A 19,403-nucleotide genomic window follows, 5' to 3' on the forward strand; every position below is an offset into this window, starting at 1 on the left:
CCAGGGCGCCTCAGGTCGTCCCCGACCAAGCCAAGGCACCCACGAGCGCCACAAGTGCTGGTGGTTCTCGCACGTAGCCGCTCACCACTGTCCTCCTATCCCGACGGTTAGAATCAACTGGCCCGGCCTCTCCCTCTCCTATGTTGTAAAAGTGTTTCAGATGTTTAAGTAGTATGTTGCAAATGTTTTATATGAATGTTGCAAAAATAGATCGGGATGTTGCACATGCTACAAGCGTTTCAGAGGTATGTTGCAAGGGTTTGTTAAAAATGTTTTATCTGTTTTCAGTCTCTTATATTGCAGAAAGTGTTTTCATGTTGCAAGTTGCAAGTGTTTTATCTGAATGTTGTATATGTTTCACACATATGTTGCAAATGTATGTTCCAAATGTTACATCTGTTTTAGACGTATGTTACATTTAATTGATTGATGTTCTTTGGAGAGTCACAAGGCGTGGTGAGTGATGGACCCGCTGACAAGGGTGGGGTGCGCGTGCGAGGCGATGAACGGGGCGTGCTACGCGAGCGACGGATGAGAGCGAGCTGCTTGAAAGCCCGGTTATTTATTAGACTATCTCCAACAATAACACCCAAAATATAAGATCCATTCAATATTTGAGTAGCGCTATAGCCAAAGGATTTAATACCCATTCGATATCTTCTCTAACAACAGAACCTTAAAGAAATTTTCAGGAAAGAAGATACTCTTTCTATTCTGCTACCACAGTCTTACGCAAGCGGCAGCCGTCCCCTGCTAGCGTACGTCCGGGCGCTACACTTTGTGAAAAAAAAAATTCTCTCGACTCCATCCATAGTTCCTGCTGGAAAAGAAAAATAAAAAGAGGAGCCGGCACTCCAGAAGGCAGGGGCCACCTTCAGCGTCAGGCACACCCTTGGCCACACCGCGGCACCCATGACCCACCCACATCTTCCACGCCACCACGACTCCACGAGAGTGAGGAGGGTTTAGAAGAGAGAGGAGAGCAATTAACACTCCTCGGCTGTCGTCTCCCCCGAAACAGCGAAACCCACCCGCTCCCTCTCCTCTCGCAGCGCCGGCGGAAACCCCAAACCCTCGCGGCTGGAGCCTCGCAGGTGAGCCGCGGCGCCGATCCTCCTCCTCCTCTCCCGCCTTTCCCCCTACCTGCATTTCGTCGGGAGGCGGTTTCCATTTGTTTTCTCCGGGCGGAACCCAACTTTACGGCCCCCTTGTTTTCCCCCCTTTTCGTTCGTTGGGCGTGATTCTTTTTTTCTTTTCTAAGATAAGAATCGCTTGTTCTGGGAGATGGATGGCTCCCTTACCTTTTTCCCCAAGCAATCAAACCTAGATTTTCCTCCGCGAGATGATAGATTTTTTTTTTGGATGCCCATGCCCAGCGTTTGGTCCGCCACTGGGCTCCAATTTTCGGTTCCGTAAGGGTTCCGCCATTATAGGTTTTGTAGAAATGTGTGTATTTAGATTAATCTCTTCGCTGCGAAGGAACACCTAATACGCACTTACTTTGTAGTTGCTGGTTTGGGCGTTGGGCTGATCATGCTTGTTTTGTTTCACCTGGAATCAGTTGTTACTCCTGTTAGGTTAGGTTACCTTTGCCTTCAAGTTGTCTGCATCTGTCACGATAATCTCTGTTTGCACAGTGATGAATTTCGCATATTATTTTCTATACGTCTTAATTCTTTTGCTTTCCGTAGTCAACTACTTATACGAATATTTAATCAGGACTATTGTTCAATAGAATTTTCTTAATTATGTTGTTACATCACACTCTTATGCATGATTGCTCTGCTCTTGCCAGAATAAGAAATGGTTTTTGTAGATAGCAGCCCTTGTTTTTAGGCCCTGTTTAGTTCCTCCCAATTTCCAGAATCCAGAATTCCAACTTTTTAGAAACCCCAAATCCAAAATCCAAGAAATCTCATGCACCTGTTTAGTTCCACCCAAAATCAAGAATGGGAACACAAATATTACAGATTTGCCATGCATGCTGCTTCTTCTTCCAGGCACAGTCGATGGCACCAGCTGCTTCTTCTTCCAGGCATCAGCTTCTTCTTCTTCCGTGCTTCTTCCCGCTCCACCACGTAGCTGCCCCGCCGCCAGATTCGGCGCGCCCACAGCGTCGCCCGCCGCTGCCCCCGCGCCACACCGCCGCCGGAGCCGGCCTCGCCGCTAGATCCGCCCAGCCTCGGTGACGGCCCCGCGCCGCCGGCCTCGTTCTGCCCCATAGCCGCCCTGCCGCCGGATCCGGCGCTCCCCGGAGCCGGCCCGCGCCGCCGGATACGTGCTGCCCCGGAGCAGGCCCGCCACCGAACGTGCCCTGCCTTGGAGCCGCCCCGCCGCCCGTCCCCGCAGGCCTCGGAACCGTCCCGCCCGTCCCCGCCGGATCTTGAGCGCCGCCGCCGGTGGGTGTAGGTGGAGAGGGGGAGGAGAAGGAGAGGGGGAGAGGAAGAAGAAGAGGAGACAGCGTGCGAGAGAGTGGGCGAGAGAGCGTTCGCGGCCGGGGAGTTGCGAGCGAGCAGCGTGGCGGCGGCGGCCCGGAGACAGCGTTCGCGGCCGAGGAGTTGCGAGCGAGCGGGCGAGCAGTTGAGTGCGAGAGCACGTGCAGTTGGGCTAAATTTGGGCTTATTTTGATCTGTGGACTCCAGAATCCAGAATTCAGAATGGGTATGTTTTTCCAAAAAATCCTGGATGGTGTTTAGATCCATTTTCCAGAATGCTGGGCCAAAATCCAGAATATTTTGGGTTTGAGGAGGAACTAAACAGGGCCTTAGTTTGGTTCAGTATGGGTATTCTGTACTCACTGCATAAACAGATATTGTTTCCTTTGGGCTGATGCAGCCCTTAAGAGCTCAATTTCCTACCTTTTTCATCTGGCATCTGGGAACTGTGCGCTTGTCAATGCGCTAGACAGCGCTTGAACTTATCAGCTGGCTTATCAGCTAAAATCTACAGTATTTTTCTCTCACAACAAATCAGCTTCAGCCGACTTATCAGCCGGCTTTAATACCTGCCGAACAGGAGAGTTCCCCATTTGCTTGGTACAACCATGTCTTAATGTCGTTGTTTTTTAGTTTTATCTTACACCTGAAATATTGAAGGAAATGGACATCATTGTTATATCAACTAATGAAACACGTGACTTTGTTGCTCCACATGTGTGCACGTTAATTGCCATAGCTAAGTGTCGTTACCTTTAATTGTTCTCACAGTTCATTCCTTCAGGTAGTGTTACTCTGTTGCTTTCAACTTCTAATTGTTCTAACAATTCAGTCCTTCAGGTTGTTACAAGTTACTCCCTTGCTTCATTGTATTCTTGGTTGTATTCTCCTTATTCAGTGGTTTTTGCCAGATAAGCATACCCTGGCAATGGGTGCTGCTGGCAATGGCAGCAACCCATACTGTTCACATGTTGGAGAAAGAGATGACGAAAGAGATGACAAAAGTAGTGACAAAAAATTAGGTCCAGATTTTACTGCAGCTGAAATGCAAGCGAGCCCTGTCAATGGTGATTTATCTTTGATTCGCGTGAAACTGGAGCAGTCATGGTTAAGTGTACAAGCATTCATTGCTGAGCATGTGACCCCTAAGGATATTGATTTGGATTGGAGCGAGGAGGTTGTTGTTGGGCTGGATGGCTTCAGATATGTAGGCTGCAATGACCTAAGAGATGTTGCACTGAATAGCTTGCACATGTTCTTCAAGACTGCAGTTGATATCTTATCCTGTCAAGGGTACACTGAGGATGCTGTTGTAAATGCTGTTGTGGACTCTGCACTCTGTTATCAGTTTGATGGACCTATCACTAAGATCGCTGAGCATGCACGCACATTGCTACAGAGTGGCAACCATTTGGTTGATCGTTCCTACAGTGAGAATGTTGACACAGTTCTGCACATGTTGGGTTTGTATTTTCTTTGCAATGCATCAAGTTTGATGAAGAAATATTGTCCATTTTTCACCTTGGGAGATGCATTGTGGTGCATTCTGCTGTGTGACATGGATATATCTATTGCTCGTGCAGCTTTTGCTCCCATGAGTGGTTATGGGAATGGACAATCAGAAGGCTATGCTCATAGTCAGAGTGACTTATGTGAAGGTCGTGAGAGTGTAAATGAGTTATCAGAACAATATAGTTGCAGTGCCACAGAATCGCCTGCACTATTCGAGCCACCTCAATCTCAAGCAATACAAATGACGTGGAGCAATTTTCTGACAAATTATATAGTTTCATTTCAAAAGTTTGGAGGGAAAAACCAAGATGCTCCTTCTGCTCAAGATGAAAATTCTCCTTCAGTGCCTAGGGCTGTTAACAAAAAGGAAACTAAAAGCAAGCGTAGTAAGACAAATTCCATTAAATCTCAGAAAGACTCAGGGAAGGATTTGGTAGTTTTCAAGAACATCCCACAAGTCAAGGGTATTATAAGTAAAACATCATTAAGAATGCTAAAGGAGAATAAAACATTAACGGCATTCCTTGCATCTGTGCATAGCACTTTGGCAGGCACTTCAGAGGTAGCCAGTGAAAAGGACTCACAAACATCCATGCTAGTTCCAACTAAACCTCGTTCTGGACCTTGCTCGGTCAAAAGAGGATATTCTCCAGCAGTGGTTTCAATTGGATCACTTTCTTATCCTCCTAGCTGTTCCTCCAACTCATCATCTAGTGCAATGGGCAAGGCAGAGCCTAGGCAGCGAATGGAACCTGATGTTGTACACTTCTCTCTCCCAAATACTCCTGCAGAGGGCTTTGAATTTCATTTCTCACGTGAAGGCTTGCAGACCACTTGGGTTCCAAAACATAGAAAAGAGGAGCTGGCTCTAAAACTAGTCCAGCGCTTGGGTGAGTTAAAGCTGGAGGTGCAACTTTGGACAGATTGGGCTAATGAGAGGGTGATGCAGTCAACAAATAGGCTGGTAAATGAAAGGACTATACTTTTCTCTCTTAAAAAGGATAAGGCAGACTTTGAAGGGCCTGATGTGTTTACAAGGAAGAGGCTTGAGGAGACACAAAGGGCAATAGACAGTACTTCTTGTGAGCTTGATCGTGTTAATTCCCTTGTCCAGGAGCTTACAGATAAGATTTCGCTTTGTAGGCGTGAGAAGAAATCTGTCCAGCTACAGGGAGAGCAATCTGATGCAAGTTTGGCTAGCATTTTAAGCAAGAAAACTGAGGCCATGAACAGACTGAAGTCCATGGAGACAGAGAAGATCCTTTTGCAGGAGGAGATTGCTGCTGAAAGGAGTAAACTATCCAAGCTTCTGCAAAGTCTTGAGCAAGCTAGAAGACATGAAGACGTATTAACGGTATTCCAATTTGACCAACCTTGTGTCTTCAAATTGACCAAGCAGTTTATTTGTAATCAGTGCTTAATGGTCAAAAGTGTTAGATTTTTTTCTTTACTGCATGCTTTCTAAAATGACCAAGATTTCTGAACTGATGGGATAATTTTATTAACAATCCAACTGAATTTTCACTCACTAGAATCCTATTTAGTTTGATAGATTGGCTGTCTATTTTTTCAAAATATGTTGTGTTGAATGATTTTCTGCATATGAAATGTTTGCCCATTTATATCTACAATATAATATAATATATATGTATGTGTTTTGTTTGGTGATATCGTTTTTCTGTCTGTAAAATGAATATTGACAGGAAACTACAATTATGTTTTCCTAACTAACTTTGGGAACTTGTCTTACCAAACTTTATAGAAATGTGCATTTCCTCATTTGGGACCTCAGGATTGCCAGGTTCTATCTGTTTTGCTTTAGGATGCAAAAATAATGACACACATACTATGGTCTTTGCTACCAATGTGCTTGAGATGTCACGTTTATCAACAACTACATAATAAATACATAATGTTCGCTCATTGATTATCTGGACCCTCTGGGCCTCACTTAGCTCTGCTCTTGGCATTATTACTTCTTGTGTCATCATGCTGGTCACACTTTCTGATTTCAACTGCCCAACACATGTTATGTGGACAATGATTGGATGATTACCAGCACTAACCTTTTGTTGACGCTTAGATGAAAAATCTCAAAATTTGACATTACTTTGCTTGTACAGTCTACCATAAGTTAATGCTGTTGCCAAGCTTTTTATTCATTTCCCTTAACTTGTTTATGTACCTGCCCAAAGACTGCTTTGTGACCTTTGGCCTTAAACACTGCAGAAAAGGTGCCAGGAAGGAGAGAAGATGATAGATGCACTTATGAAGCAGGTTAACTTTGAAAGAACTGAGCTTGAGAGGATTGAGACATCAGGAAGAGCAAAGTCTAGCCATCTGTTGCTGAAAGTGCGCAACGACCAGGAATGGCTGCAGACCAGTATCAAGAATTTGACACAGCAGATAGCTGAAATGTCTAGCAGAAACAAGCCTCTGAGCATCACAAACTTCATGGGCCGTCCAGGTTTTGTGATCGATTCTGTACAGCGGGAGCAAGAATGCGCCATGTGCTTGGAAGAGGAGGTTTCAGTGGTTTTCCTCCCATGCGGGCATCAGGTTGTTTGTGCAGGCTGCAACCAACGCCATCGAGATGGGGGCATGACCGAATGCCCATCCTGCAGATCTCCCATAAAGCGTAGGATCTGTGCTCGCTTTCCCGACAGTTAAGGTGGATGTAAATCCTGGAAGAATCATAGGAAACCTTTTGCCTTTGTTTAGAACAACCATTGTCCAAAACCGAATTGGAGCCAAAGAGCAGTGCAGCTGCGTTTCTCATCTTTTGAGTCTTGACCTCGGTTGCTTTTGGGGGAAAATACAGTTGGAAACGATGCTCGTTCTGCAATGCTAGTTTTAAGTAGGATCGGAATGCTACCATATATACTAGCCACTGCTGCCGGCGCTTTGCCACGGGTAATATGTTTGGTATAGGAAAATTTTTGGGAAATATGACTTATATGTCTAATATGTTTTCTCATTGCGTTGCTATGAAAGGTTGGTCTTTTTGGTATATTAAATGGGAAAATATGGGAAGGAAAGGTAATATGGTTTTTTTCATTACAATGTTGTAAACGAAGTTGGTTGTCATTACATGGTGTCTATTCTAGGTCAGCAAATCAATAAGATGTTAGTGGAAAGAAGTATTTGATGAAGTTGGGCTCAAGCAACTAACATACTTATATTCAAAGTACAACATTGGCTAGGATTATATTATAGGTGCAAAGAGCAAAAACTACAACCACAAGCACGTCTCCTAACGCGAGGATTTATGAAAGAGTGAATTAGGATCCACTCTCCTTAGGTGAAACTACAACATATTTCATAAATCTGAAATTACACGAAAGATTACATGACGCCGAACACTAAATTACACTGGGATTTAAAGTTACATAGTTAAGAGCAACCTAGTACAACCAAGGCTTACTCCAGAAATCGGGATAGACGAGGGCAATTGAGAAACAACAAGATAATGATTATCTAAAACATGGCGTATAACCAACAGATCCAGAAACAGGAGACTAAGAAGTCAAACATCGTGAACCCTAAGACCAAACTAACCAAAGGTAGACTTGAACTTCTTCGAAAACCAGATCCCTTGTTCTCATATTACACCATCGCCTCTGTCAGACGAACCTAGTTCCACAATGACGACTGGATCTCGTAGCTCTACTTCGGATTCGAGAGGGATGGGGATGAAGAAGAAGAGCAAGAACTAAGGGCATCTTATAGTGGCGAACGAAGATGGGGCGCAGCGCACCGAAAGTGGAGACGACATGGATGGGATACACTATCGATTCACGATGTGGGGATAAAGTCGGCCATGGCGCGCTCCCTGCGCAAGCGAGTGGAGGGGGGGAATAAAGGAGAGGAGAGAGAGTTCGCTCGACGAGGGGGTGTGCGGGCAGCCGTGTCCCCAAAAGAAGAAAGAAGGGAGGGGGGTCCGGTACGGGGATGAGGATGAGGATCAAGAGCGGACCGGAGGCTGGGAAAAGGAAAAGCGCACAGTGCACGAGGACGGCGAGTGCGGCATGATGTCGCGGACATGCGAGGACATGGTGCTAATGGGCCCGACACCGACAGCGTCCGCGGGGCACGCAGTGACAGCGACACAGCGTGCGTAGCGTGGTCGAGCTGGGCACAGTGCTTGGGACCTGACATCCACTCAGGCTTTTCTAAGCACTCCCTACTACCCAAGACTAACTTTTCCTAGGTGTTCTTTTTTCCTTCTCTTCCTTGTCCACAATATGCGCCAACCTTTATATGAAGTGAGATCGCAACATACATGCTTCCTCCGAAACCACCGCCTCTTGTTTACTTTGAGAGAACACTATTTTATCAACCTGTTGTGGATTTCCCGTTCAAACACCGAAATATTTTATATCAAAAGTGGTATGGCGGTGTAACTTGGTAAAGGTGCTTGGTCAACAACCTCGATACCAGCACGTGCCGAGCAGCGTCACCATGTGGTAGCTGCTCCACAGGGGCCCTCGGTTTCACCGCGGCACCATAAGCTATTAACCAGGCAAATACTACCAACTTACACGCAATGAAGATGGTGGGGTCATAGACCACAGAATCAGAGGAGTATTGCAAGGGAAGATTCAAACAAGGGTTCCTTTCGCAATAAGGGACAAGGACTTCAAATCCAACAATGGATTTGATTTAAAGAGATTCAAGTGTTCTGCTGGGGCATCCACAATTAGTCGAGATAGTGTCCTATGTTATCTAATCACGGCTGGTCTGCTCGCATCCAAATGGTAATTTCTCTTGTAACCCACTTAACATCGCGCTCGAAAACCCTAAGCACGTCTAACGAGACTTAAGGTAGATGCTCGCAAGAATACAGTGAAATAAATAAAATGCATATTCTAAATATCCTTATGCTAGTACAACACACATGCACTTACTCTCCCATTCTCGACACATCGTTCACCTTTTCTATGATCGGACTACCTCAACAACAACGGATAAAATACAACGGAAAGATTACAATACCGGTGGACAGCGACGAAAGACACTACTAACTACGGGTACATCATCCCAAGGCAACTAATCTACTTTAGACCTCGCATCTTCATTCCCGGGCTCGGTAGATTCTTCTACCGCCCTGGCTATGGATCTGCCTCCTCTCCTGGCAACGGCTGAGTGAGAGAAATCAAGGGTTCTACTTCTGACACTTTCGAGGGTGGAGGTGCCGGCAGTACTATAACATCGGTTCTCCTTCTTTCTGGCAGGTGGATAGGGATCCCCTCCACGATCAAGGGATCCTGCCATTCAGCAGTCAGTGTCCTCCGCTTGGCCCTGGTGACAAGGTAGGCCTCTTCCAACCGATGGGCATGTCGATCTTCATCCTCCTTCAGAGCTTCCGACATGGCAGTCTCTCGACTCTCAGCGGCTGCCGCACTGGCATGCGCTTCGGCAAGCTGCACCTGGAGCATCCTGGAGAAGATCTTGGCTTCCTCGACTCGTCGAAGGCACTTCCTCAGCTTTGAGGCTTGCCGGTCATACTGCTCATCCAGAGCAAGCAGGTACGTGGTCAAGTGCACCACGGTAGGACTATCTTCTTGCGCATCCCACCTTTGCAAAGCCTCCATGTGAGCCCTCCATGGCCGTCGATTCTTTTCCAAAGGTGGAAAGAACCTCATGGGGGTACGGGCAATGGGCTCTTCATAGATTTGGCAAAGGTACCGCAAGGCTTTGCGGGCCACAACCTAGTAGGTGTCGATGAAGCAAAACCCGGTTGCGATCACATTCTAGGCTTCAGTGATGTCGGGGAACTCTTCACTATTCCTAATATAGACGGTAACTTCATACCGCTCAGTGCCATACTTTTCATACTCACGGCCCTCATACTCAGGACGATCTTTAGCTCCGAGCTTTTGCAGGGTGGCATATAGGATCTTGGGAAAACCCTCAGTGTTTAGGCAGTAACTACTAACCCAGGCTCCTGCCATCACTGGCGGTGGTTGCAAGGAAGGACTGAGCGAAAAGCTGGCTAAAAAGGAAAAGCTAGGCGAGCTAAAGTGCACCGGGTGGTGGTACCAACAGCTAAGCCAGACCCTGCTTATAAAGGCAGAGCGGCCATTGATCCTCGTGTGGTCCACCAAGGTTTCAACACGAGATCACTATAAATGAATCGACCGAATTTTTTGCGCGTTCGAGGCGAGCGATGTCCGAGGCCATTAATGACTAATACGGCTGCAAGACAAGGTTCCGACAAGAGCCCAGAAAAAAGTACAGGGAGACGCGGGTCATGGCAGGCGTGAACCACAAGCGACGCGAAGCACAAAGCCATAGTTTAGCATTAACTCCAGAATTGGAACGAGTCAGGCGTGCACCATACGATAGCGTGACACCTATGGTTGGCGTATCTACAAGCAATACGGACACTATAATGCACAAACAGGATATGCATGAATGCACGTCCTCCTACTGTTGCCAACATATAGGGCAACCGTTCTTAGATTTTTGGCACACCGACCTCTCCCTGTAGCTAGTCGATACTATTGGACTATGCTCGGGTTCAGTGTACCTATAGAGAACTTAATTAAGCCTACCTAAGTTAGCAGAGTGCCATCTATCCTGGATACATAACCATAGTAATAGGGCTACTTATATAACTTCGCAGGCAACGTCCTAATTTTTTGAAAAGAATTTGTTGTCAAGTTTTAGTTTAGAAATACTACTGGACAGCGTCGATACCAACCCTGCCGGAGAATTAGTGTACAAACAATGTGATAGCTGCGAAACTCAAGGTCTTGTTTAGCTGCACATCAATCAATGTAACTAGGCCCATAGATTAGCCACTGAGCATTAAATTTAATAATCTGTTTAGTATAATGTCCCACGTAATCAATCAATGAACAAACGTATGTTCACCATGTATAAATATCCAACATCAGTCAATGGAAAATATAGCCCAATCATTCTAATTTTCTCTTCTTGTTCTGTTTACATTCAAACACATTACCAACACTGTTACTCTCTCTTGAGTTCACTAACGACAGGTGTCGGAAACTTCTCTTCTGAGTTCAAGAGAAACTCACCAATAATAACATAACTCGATAAGAACAGAGGAAGAAGGGTTGATGTCTCCATCTCGATCTGATTAACGTCATGGAAGGATGAGACCTAACTACATTGAATGCTACGTCATAACTTGTTGATTGCCCTAGACTCCACACTACACAGTGACCACAGGACTCCACGCCCCCATCTCCATCTACGTGTAGCATTGTAGCCTGCCACCATGCAGGTCCAAAAGGCCACCACGCCCTCGCTAGCCTCTGACAGCGGGGCATGCTTACATACATGGCAGAGATGGTGTTGTTTCATCGATCTTACAAAGTTACAATATACATCAATCGTCTCTTCCCAAGCAGCGCGATTCAAGACACCCCACCCCGCACATGAGAGTGCGCCTTCCTACTAATAACAAGTTGTAGCTGAGGCTTCAAGCAGATCCAAGTTCAAAATGATTGGCTGGCTAACGCATAAGGAAGCCCAAGGACCGCATTGTCAGATTTCTGGGAGAATTAGAATAAAAAAGTGTTAGCTTGCTCTGTGTAGAATTGCAATATTTTACCAGGTTCTAGTTAAAAAATGATGACTTACTTTATGCATTTCAGCAAGTAATAAAAGAATACTTGCATTCTCAACCTGCATGTTGTACTTGTAGCACGTAGAGAAAAGGGAATTGGCCACAGCTGCAGTCTGTGTGAAAAAGTCAAGTGTCAGATATTATTCTGTCAGTTCATGTACTGGCATGATAAAGTGTACTCAGAATCAGGAAGGGCCCTGACCCCTGTAAAACCTAAGGTAAGAGGGAGATATCTTCCATGCAATGTGCTTGCAATTTGAATATATAAAAGGAAAATGCATTATTTCATTTTTTCTTAATGAATGGAAAACAAATAAGATGAAATGCATACTTCTTGTGTAAATATAAGCAAGGAAGTGCACAGCCTGGCTAAACTGTTTTGCAGCAAGGAGAGTGCGAGCACGTCGTACACTAAATTCTGTCTTTAGCTCAATGTCTACTCTAGAAACAGAAGATGACAACACCCCAAACTCATCACAGATTTGTTGTGCGGCTTTTAGATGCCCTCTAAGTAGATCAATTTTACGCAAATAATAACACATTAGATTATGGAAGCAAAATGCAACTACAAAACGAAGTGTAGAAACAGTTTTGTATCGATGAAGTGCGCGCTCATATAGAATCTGTATTCCTAGAAGCTGGATGTGCAAACTTGCTGACGATGGGAATTTCTTTTCAGCAAGCTTTAGAGCACAGAATGCAGCTGCAGATCAATCACATAACATAAGGCCATAAGAAAAGGTCGATAAATACATGGCTCTTGGGACACTACACAGCCTATGGGCTATGGCACATTTGTGGACTGTGGTTGCATTATAGGAACTAACCTGAATATCCTTTGAACACTGCCAGTTGTTGAATTAGCTCTACATATGCTAGTGATAACTCTAACGAACTGTAACAGAAAATACAATAGCATCACAAATCCAGGTTCACAAAGCATCAGAACTTTCATTTAAAAAGTTTAAAACTGTGTGAAATAGTTAAAGAATAGTTGCAACATAATTTATATAAAAAATAGAAAAGTTATTGAAAAGACACTAAATTTAGGCATTTAGCACATTCCCACCTTGCAGCATCCGCAAAGCAGGTTGCATAAACCAGAGCATTCATCCGTACCATTGGAGCACTGTGAAGAGGGTTGACAAAATATGAAAATATTAATTTTCTTGAAATGGTACCGGTAGAGTGAAACTCCACTTTAATATATGATTCAATAGGGACATAAAACAACCATAAAAAGACAGTTAAAAGAATTGCTGACAATTTGGCAGTAAACAAGATAGATATGAGCATAGGGGAGGGGAGAGGAGGGGGGGGGGGGCGAGATTGAAGCAACAGACCACCAGGATCATAAAAGGTCTTATTTTTTATAGATGATAGAACTATAGAACAAATAGTGATGTACAGACCCTGTTGTTACTAATATAAATAGACATAAGACCGATAATTCCTAGTACCAGATAAAATATGAATCAACAGTGCCCACAATGAGTCAAGCGCTATTAAATTGTTCATCAAGTACCTGCTCTTTCTTAGTTGCAAGACACTTGTTTGCTGCTTATCTAACCCACCCTTTTCCATAATACAACACTGTACAAGTGGGAAAAATTCGGTATGACAAACCACTATGAACACTGAACCCTGACATTAACAGAAAATAGATACATACCTCCCATAGTGCTCCCAAGCGGTGGCTCTCAACAAATATGCCGAGCCAGCTAATTGCAATATCGGTGCAGGTACTGGACTTGGTTGTGCATGATAATGGAAATTGTCGAAGTCATTAATATGTAATTTCTTGGTGTTCTTAGAACTTCTATGCCATGAATCAGAAACAGCGGATAGATTCCTAAGCCACGAAGTGCTAAAACTACCATTATCATTTGAAGTGGAAAGAACATCTGCTCCAAAGTCAGTCAACACATGGGAACCTAATCTTAAATTCTGCCAAAAAGGAGCAAGAGAAATTATGAATACTTTAATATAGAAGCAAACTTTACAGCCGCTCTGAAGGATGAGCATAAAATGTTTTGGAGTAAATGCAGCATACCTTAATGACATCTGCAGGACATGTTCTAAGCTTTGTAGATGCATTAGGGCCAAAAGAGACTAGTGGCCTTTGGACATGCTGACAAACCAAGGAATAAAAGGTTCATAAACAAGGATGCTCTGAGTTGAAGCACATGAGTGTGTTCTTAAGCCACATCTAGCCTTTTCAAGACTGACAGATGCCATAGTAACAGTAGCATGAATACAATGGTAACTACACTGTAAGTTTGAAGTTGTGCATCATGTTCAAACATTGACGTAACTATGACAGGAGAACTGCATAGGGGGATAAGCAGAGAAATTTAAACACGACTAGGTAAAGAGATCTTCCTAAATCCTAATGTCAAACAACAATAAATAGTAAATACTAGTAGCAGATTTCTTTTTTTTTTCTCGAGCACACAGCAGAGTTGTGTATCATTATACTAATCAGATTCATCACATTTGCACAAAAACCAATCAGATTCATCGTGAAAAGAAATTTTCTGAAATCAAGCACATCAGTAGCAGTTGAGAGAGAGATAGAGAAAGAGAGAGAGCCGATGCTCTTCAGATCCAGGATGGGAGATGCTATTCGTAAAAAGAAAAGACAGAATCTGCTCCTCTGTTGGCCACCAGAAACCTAGGACACCGGATCTTGCTACCGGGGGAGAACCAGGACGACCCCGCCATCGCTGTTGTGGTGCAGCCGTGTAGGGCCACTGCCGGTCACCGGGGAGCCATGTCGTCCGGGTTGAGAACGCGATTCGATGACACCGCCGCCGGAGGAGACCACGCCACCAGGGAACGCCGAGCACGCGGTCCTGGGCACGCCATCGCAGAAGAGGAGGAGCAGCTTCGGAGCGCTGGCCACCGCCACCGATGCGTCCGGCCTCCTGCGGGGGAAGCCGGGGGATCCGCCCGTCTGTGCCGCCACCAACCACGGCACGCAGACGCAGAGATGCCACTGGCAGTGTGAGGGCCGCTGACGCCATCGATGGGGTGGAGGATGAAGGCCGGAGCTCGAAGGGGATCAATCCACGACGCCCCTGCACGGATCCTCCTCGTCACCGGAGGGAGGGACGGGGAGGGTGGCCGCCGCCGGATGTAGGGGGCCCTCGTCGGCGCCAGTACTAGAAGGAGGGGAGGGGGCAGTGCCGGCGGTGGGGTGGAGGCAGAGCCGCTGACGGTGTTGCAGCAAGGGAAGTCCGTAGCATGAAGAATATAAAAGGCACCAGCGATTGAATGATGGCGAGGTTTGGGGATGGGATTCCCGGGGCTGGAACGTGGAAAGGGCCGAAACAAAAACGATGGATGCATGTGTAAGTGCATGGTCGGTGAATTGTACTCGCATGCGTGCCGACCACCGTGCCTAATGAGACACCGGTCATGTATGTCGAGAATCCACGGTCCCCTGCTGCGCGCCACCGTCCATTTGCGTGCCACGTACAATCACCAGAGAAGTCCTGCTTTATTGAATGCATCCATGCACGGAGAAAGGCCGGTTGTGACGCGCCTCACCTGAACCGTGGAATTTCTATCTAACGCACCAACTAAACAGAACGTACGTGGACACCCTGTGAGGCCGTCGATTCAGCGTGCCTTCATATCTTTAATGTTAGCTTGGTTGAAAAAAAACTTCTATGCTATATGTAAGTATGACGTGGAATGTCGGAGGAAGCACATTGGTAATAGGCGAGATATCAGGTGTGGAAAACCCAATATATGTGTGCGTGCTATGTGTGATGGCTTGCTGTTTCTGTTCCCACATCATATGCTAGTCTGATGTGGGTGAGGTTATCTTCACATATCTTCTCGCGAGTTGACATTTGCATTATTACTGGTGAGGTGCAGCGAGAAGCTGGTGCTGAAACTTTCCAGGGATTGCTGTTCTCATGGTGATCCTCCGTCTAAAACATTTGATCAAAGAGTGCAAGACGAATTTTAAACGACGTGGTACTCTTAAGATGGCAGTCTATCGATTGATGACGATCACAAATATATGTGAATTAGTTGTTACCATGCATGAAGTTGAGGTACTATTCTGTTTCAAAAAAGCAGCAGGTCTGAACTCTGAAGTTGAGATAGTTAAAACTAACGTGTTTTAGTTGTGTCCTGCCCATCAATTCAGAAGCTGGCTAAGTTACAAATGTTTAGTTCAGAGTAGATGACTGAGTGAAGTACATCTTGTGTTCAACATATGCACCGCTATAAGTTTCCTTGCTTGCTTGCGACATCAAATTGGCTGTAGTCCCTAAAAGAATGCAAAACTATGGTATGCGGGCCAGTTCTCGGTAAATAGTATTCACATGTATGACTCAAAACCAATTTATTATGAAAATATATTTTGTAATTAATCTAATGATATTTATTTGATATTATAAATATTTATATTTTTATTTATAATTGGTTAAATTTGGTATACTAAAATATGATACTGTTTCATAATTGTATTTATTTGGGAACGGAGGGAGTACAATAAAAAGTAATCAAGAAGATTGGTGGAAGAAGATTGTTTGTGATAGCAAATTAATTGGTTGCAAATCCAGTATTTGTGTGGCAGAACCGTTTAATCTAATGCCTCCTATTTTGTACTTGTCTTCCATTAAACACTAAGTACCTAAGAGAGGACACTAAACCACGTAGTTCAGTTGAGCACATCCCAAGAAAGAACTAAAAAATCCACATTTTTTCATCAGGATCATAAATGAGAGAATAAAGCTTACAATATTCTTAAGTCATTTCTTACATCACTTTATTACGGTACTAGGATAATACCTCAATTTATTATAACAGCGGAATATTACAATATTATCAGAGTTACAAAGGAAACATGATTAATTTAATAACATGGTGGAGTATTAACATAGCGAACATTTATATACAAGAGATGCTAACAAATTTTATAAAAACCTTTCATGAGGGTTATAAATAAACACTACGACCGTAGCGCGAAAGGAATCCGTGCTGAGCCCACCAGGAGGTTTCCCCACACAAGAGTCAGCTCTAAGTGTCCCCTGATCACCTGCAACAGGGGGATAAAACCCTGAGTACTCAAATGTACTCAGCAAGACTTACCCGACAGGAGAAAAATAAAAGACTCCAATGATATGCAAGGCTATCTGACTTGTGAGTTATTGCATCTACGGAAGCATTACTAAACGTGCGTCATTATATTCAATTTCATTAGCAGTCATCATTAGTTTATTAACTAACCATTCTATGTAAGCACATGTGCTACTTTTAAGCAGGTGGTAAGCAATCAGAACTATTTTACCATATTTCATATTCCAGTTCTTACTACGGTGCTAGACTATAGCCAAGTCGTACCGTATTACACGATGATTCATGAACCAATGTATTCCAGCTGGGTACCCCGAAACATACGCCCCGCTTGTACCCCAGGCACAAGCAAGACCATCCCATCACTCTCCTGTCAAAGGGTCCAGATCTTCGTCCAAACTTAGACTCCAAGCCCCCACTCCTGAGTCCCAGACTCAGTGTGGTGCTTAGACCTCTAACATCCCCGCCTCCAATCAGTTGGTTCAGAAAGAGCCAGAACCCATGATAAGAGAGCAACGAGCCTTCCTGCTCCCATAAGCAAGTATGTGCTCAGGATAATAAGTCTGTGACCTGATTACCATCCACGGCAACGGACGGCCCTCAATCAACACAGGCGGAACAAGTGCAATCCGAGCCTCGCTCGAATGCCTAACCAAGTCCAGATTCAAGGTACCATTTCGCCCGGTCTCCAATTATCATTCATATATATTCCATGTGACAGTAATATCATAACAACAATAATATATTTCCTATCTCTCACGAGTGTCAGTTAATCACTCGACTTCTATCGAATCCTATAGCCTAGCAATCTACATGATCCTGACATACCAGTAGTACTCATAGGATAAGGATATATATATACATATATATGCAAGTGGTTTTCATTCAACTTCTTAAAACTTAATGTACAAGCATAAGATAAAGTGCAAAATAATAGGGGTTATGCACAGGGGCTTGCCTGGGTAAGATATAACCAAAAGTTAGCATTCCCTCATGGTGACACGATCATCAAGGCATCATCTTTTCCGCTACTGTAGTCGACTCCATGATCCATCGTTGTTCCTATTATGATATACGTGGATGTAACACAGAGACGCAATTAATCAACGGTAACCGTAACTCTTAAATATACGATTACGCTCCGTAAGCTAATGAGCTAGATTTAATGACTAACGTACTGGTCTACGTATCCACTTCGTCAAGTAAGGCTTCATTTTCCAACAAGTGTTTTAGTCCTAAACTCTTAAGGTGTTTCGGCATTTTATTGCTTAAACATATATTTTCGAACTAGGCTCATTTAGTTACCTTAGCAAACTAATTATTATGGATCTACAAAAATTATAATGAACACCTAATAATGTTAGGAATTTACTGTAAAATTTTTAGAGCCAACACTATCACCAATTTATCACAACAATTCCTACAAGTTTATGTTTTGATAATATTAAGTATCTCAATTTAATTATATAACTCCTAAGAATATTATAAAACTATGTGAACCAAATATACTAGCAGATAGATCATGATTTTAGGAACCTAACAAAATAGGTTTCCTAATTTTTGGTTAACTACACAATTTTATACTGAATTTACAAGTTTACCTTAGAAACTAAATTAGAAAATGCATAGAAAAGGAAAAGGGCCGGTGGCGACCATTCGGCCCTACAGCCCAGCGCGGCGCAGCTGCGCACGTGTCGCGGCGACCCAGCAACAGCCCAAGGCCGGGACACCCGCGCGCGATGGTGGCTTTGCCAAAAAGGGCTCGGGTTTTTTGGATAATCACGCGGAGCAACGGAACAATATTACTACAGACTCAAGCTTTGCATTAAAGACCTTGGAATGTGTTGCCTTTGCAATGGGACGGTCCTCGGCGCACCCGCGCGCGGCGGCGCGGCACACTGGCGGCAACGAAAGTTACGCCGAGCAAACTAGGCTCGATACGACGGAAGTAAGTGGTTGACCACCATCTACAGCTAACCGCGCAAGGATGTTCGGCGGTTAGGGACTCGGAGGCGCACTGTCATGAGCTACAGCGGCGAGCGACGATACACGGTGGTGATGTGACTGTTCTGGCAAGCCTACGCCCTCACGGAAAGGTAGAGATGGCGGAGGAGCATCAGTAGCTCACCGTGGTGCATGCCCTACTAACGATTGAAGCTGGGGAGCACTGCGGCGGTCTGGCCACGTGCGACCAAGCGAGGCGGTGGCGCTCTACGAAGGACACCGACGTGTCACCCCCACCGACGACGAGCACCCTAGCCAAAACAGTGCGAGCTCCAGATAGGGAGAGTCAAGGAGAGCTTAGGGTTACGAGCAATTGAACTGCTACCACTCCTACACGCCTTACCCCCAACCCTCTGATCATGGCGGTGCGCATGACCAGCAGCGAGGAGAGACCGAAATTGACCACTGACTGATCAAGGCTGGGCTCGATGATAACGCGATAGCTAGCTAACTTGCTAAGTTACTCACCGGTATGAGGAATTGGACTAGGAGGCCTTGAGCTGGTGATTGGAAGGAGGAACGATGGCTCTGCGCTCAGCGCGGTTGTGGGGTGATCACACGAATGAGCTTGAGCGGATTAAGATAAGGCGGCCCCAATTGATGGTAGAAGTACGAGCATACGTGCATGGACGACACGACCAAGAGACTCGGCATGATGCTCTTGAATTGGAGCGGTCCCACTCGAGTAGGGAGCTCCCATGGTGACTAGCGAGTCAGGGCGAGCAGAGAGGCGTCACCGTCATCCAGTGACTGGGGTT

The 19,403-nt window shown here is 44.9% G+C and overlaps 1 protein-coding gene and 1 pseudogene across 3 annotated transcripts; one reads left to right on the forward strand and one right to left on the reverse strand.

The window, feature by feature from the left end:
* The first annotated feature begins 989 nt into the window (after positions 1–989).
* On the forward strand, positions 990–6,874 carry LOC136545695 (putative E3 ubiquitin-protein ligase RF4). 3 transcript variants are annotated; one of them, XM_066537689.1, is made up of 3 exons: positions 990–1,094; positions 3,347–5,301; positions 6,177–6,874. In XM_066537689.1, exons 2-3 carry the CDS (start codon positions 3,364–3,366, stop codon positions 6,615–6,617), a joined length of 2,379 nt encoding a protein of 792 aa, XP_066393786.1. In that variant the 5' UTR covers positions 990–1,094; positions 3,347–3,363; the 3' UTR covers positions 6,618–6,874. The 3 variants fall into 3 exon arrangements, with proteins under 3 accessions (XP_066393786.1, XP_066393787.1, XP_066393785.1); XM_066537690.1 differs by having other exon boundaries at positions 1,002–1,094; positions 3,268–5,301; XM_066537688.1 differs by having other exon boundaries at positions 1,022–1,094; positions 2,001–5,301.
* Positions 6,875–11,068: 4,194 nt separating this feature from the next.
* Positions 11,069–13,673, reverse strand: LOC136545696 (anaphase-promoting complex subunit 5-like; annotated as a pseudogene).
* Positions 13,674–19,403: the final 5,730 nt, after the last annotated feature.

This window comes from Miscanthus floridulus, chromosome 3, assembly GCF_019320115.1.
Source record: "Miscanthus floridulus cultivar M001 chromosome 3, ASM1932011v1, whole genome shotgun sequence".
Taxonomy (NCBI): domain Eukaryota; kingdom Viridiplantae; phylum Streptophyta; class Magnoliopsida; order Poales; family Poaceae; genus Miscanthus; species Miscanthus floridulus.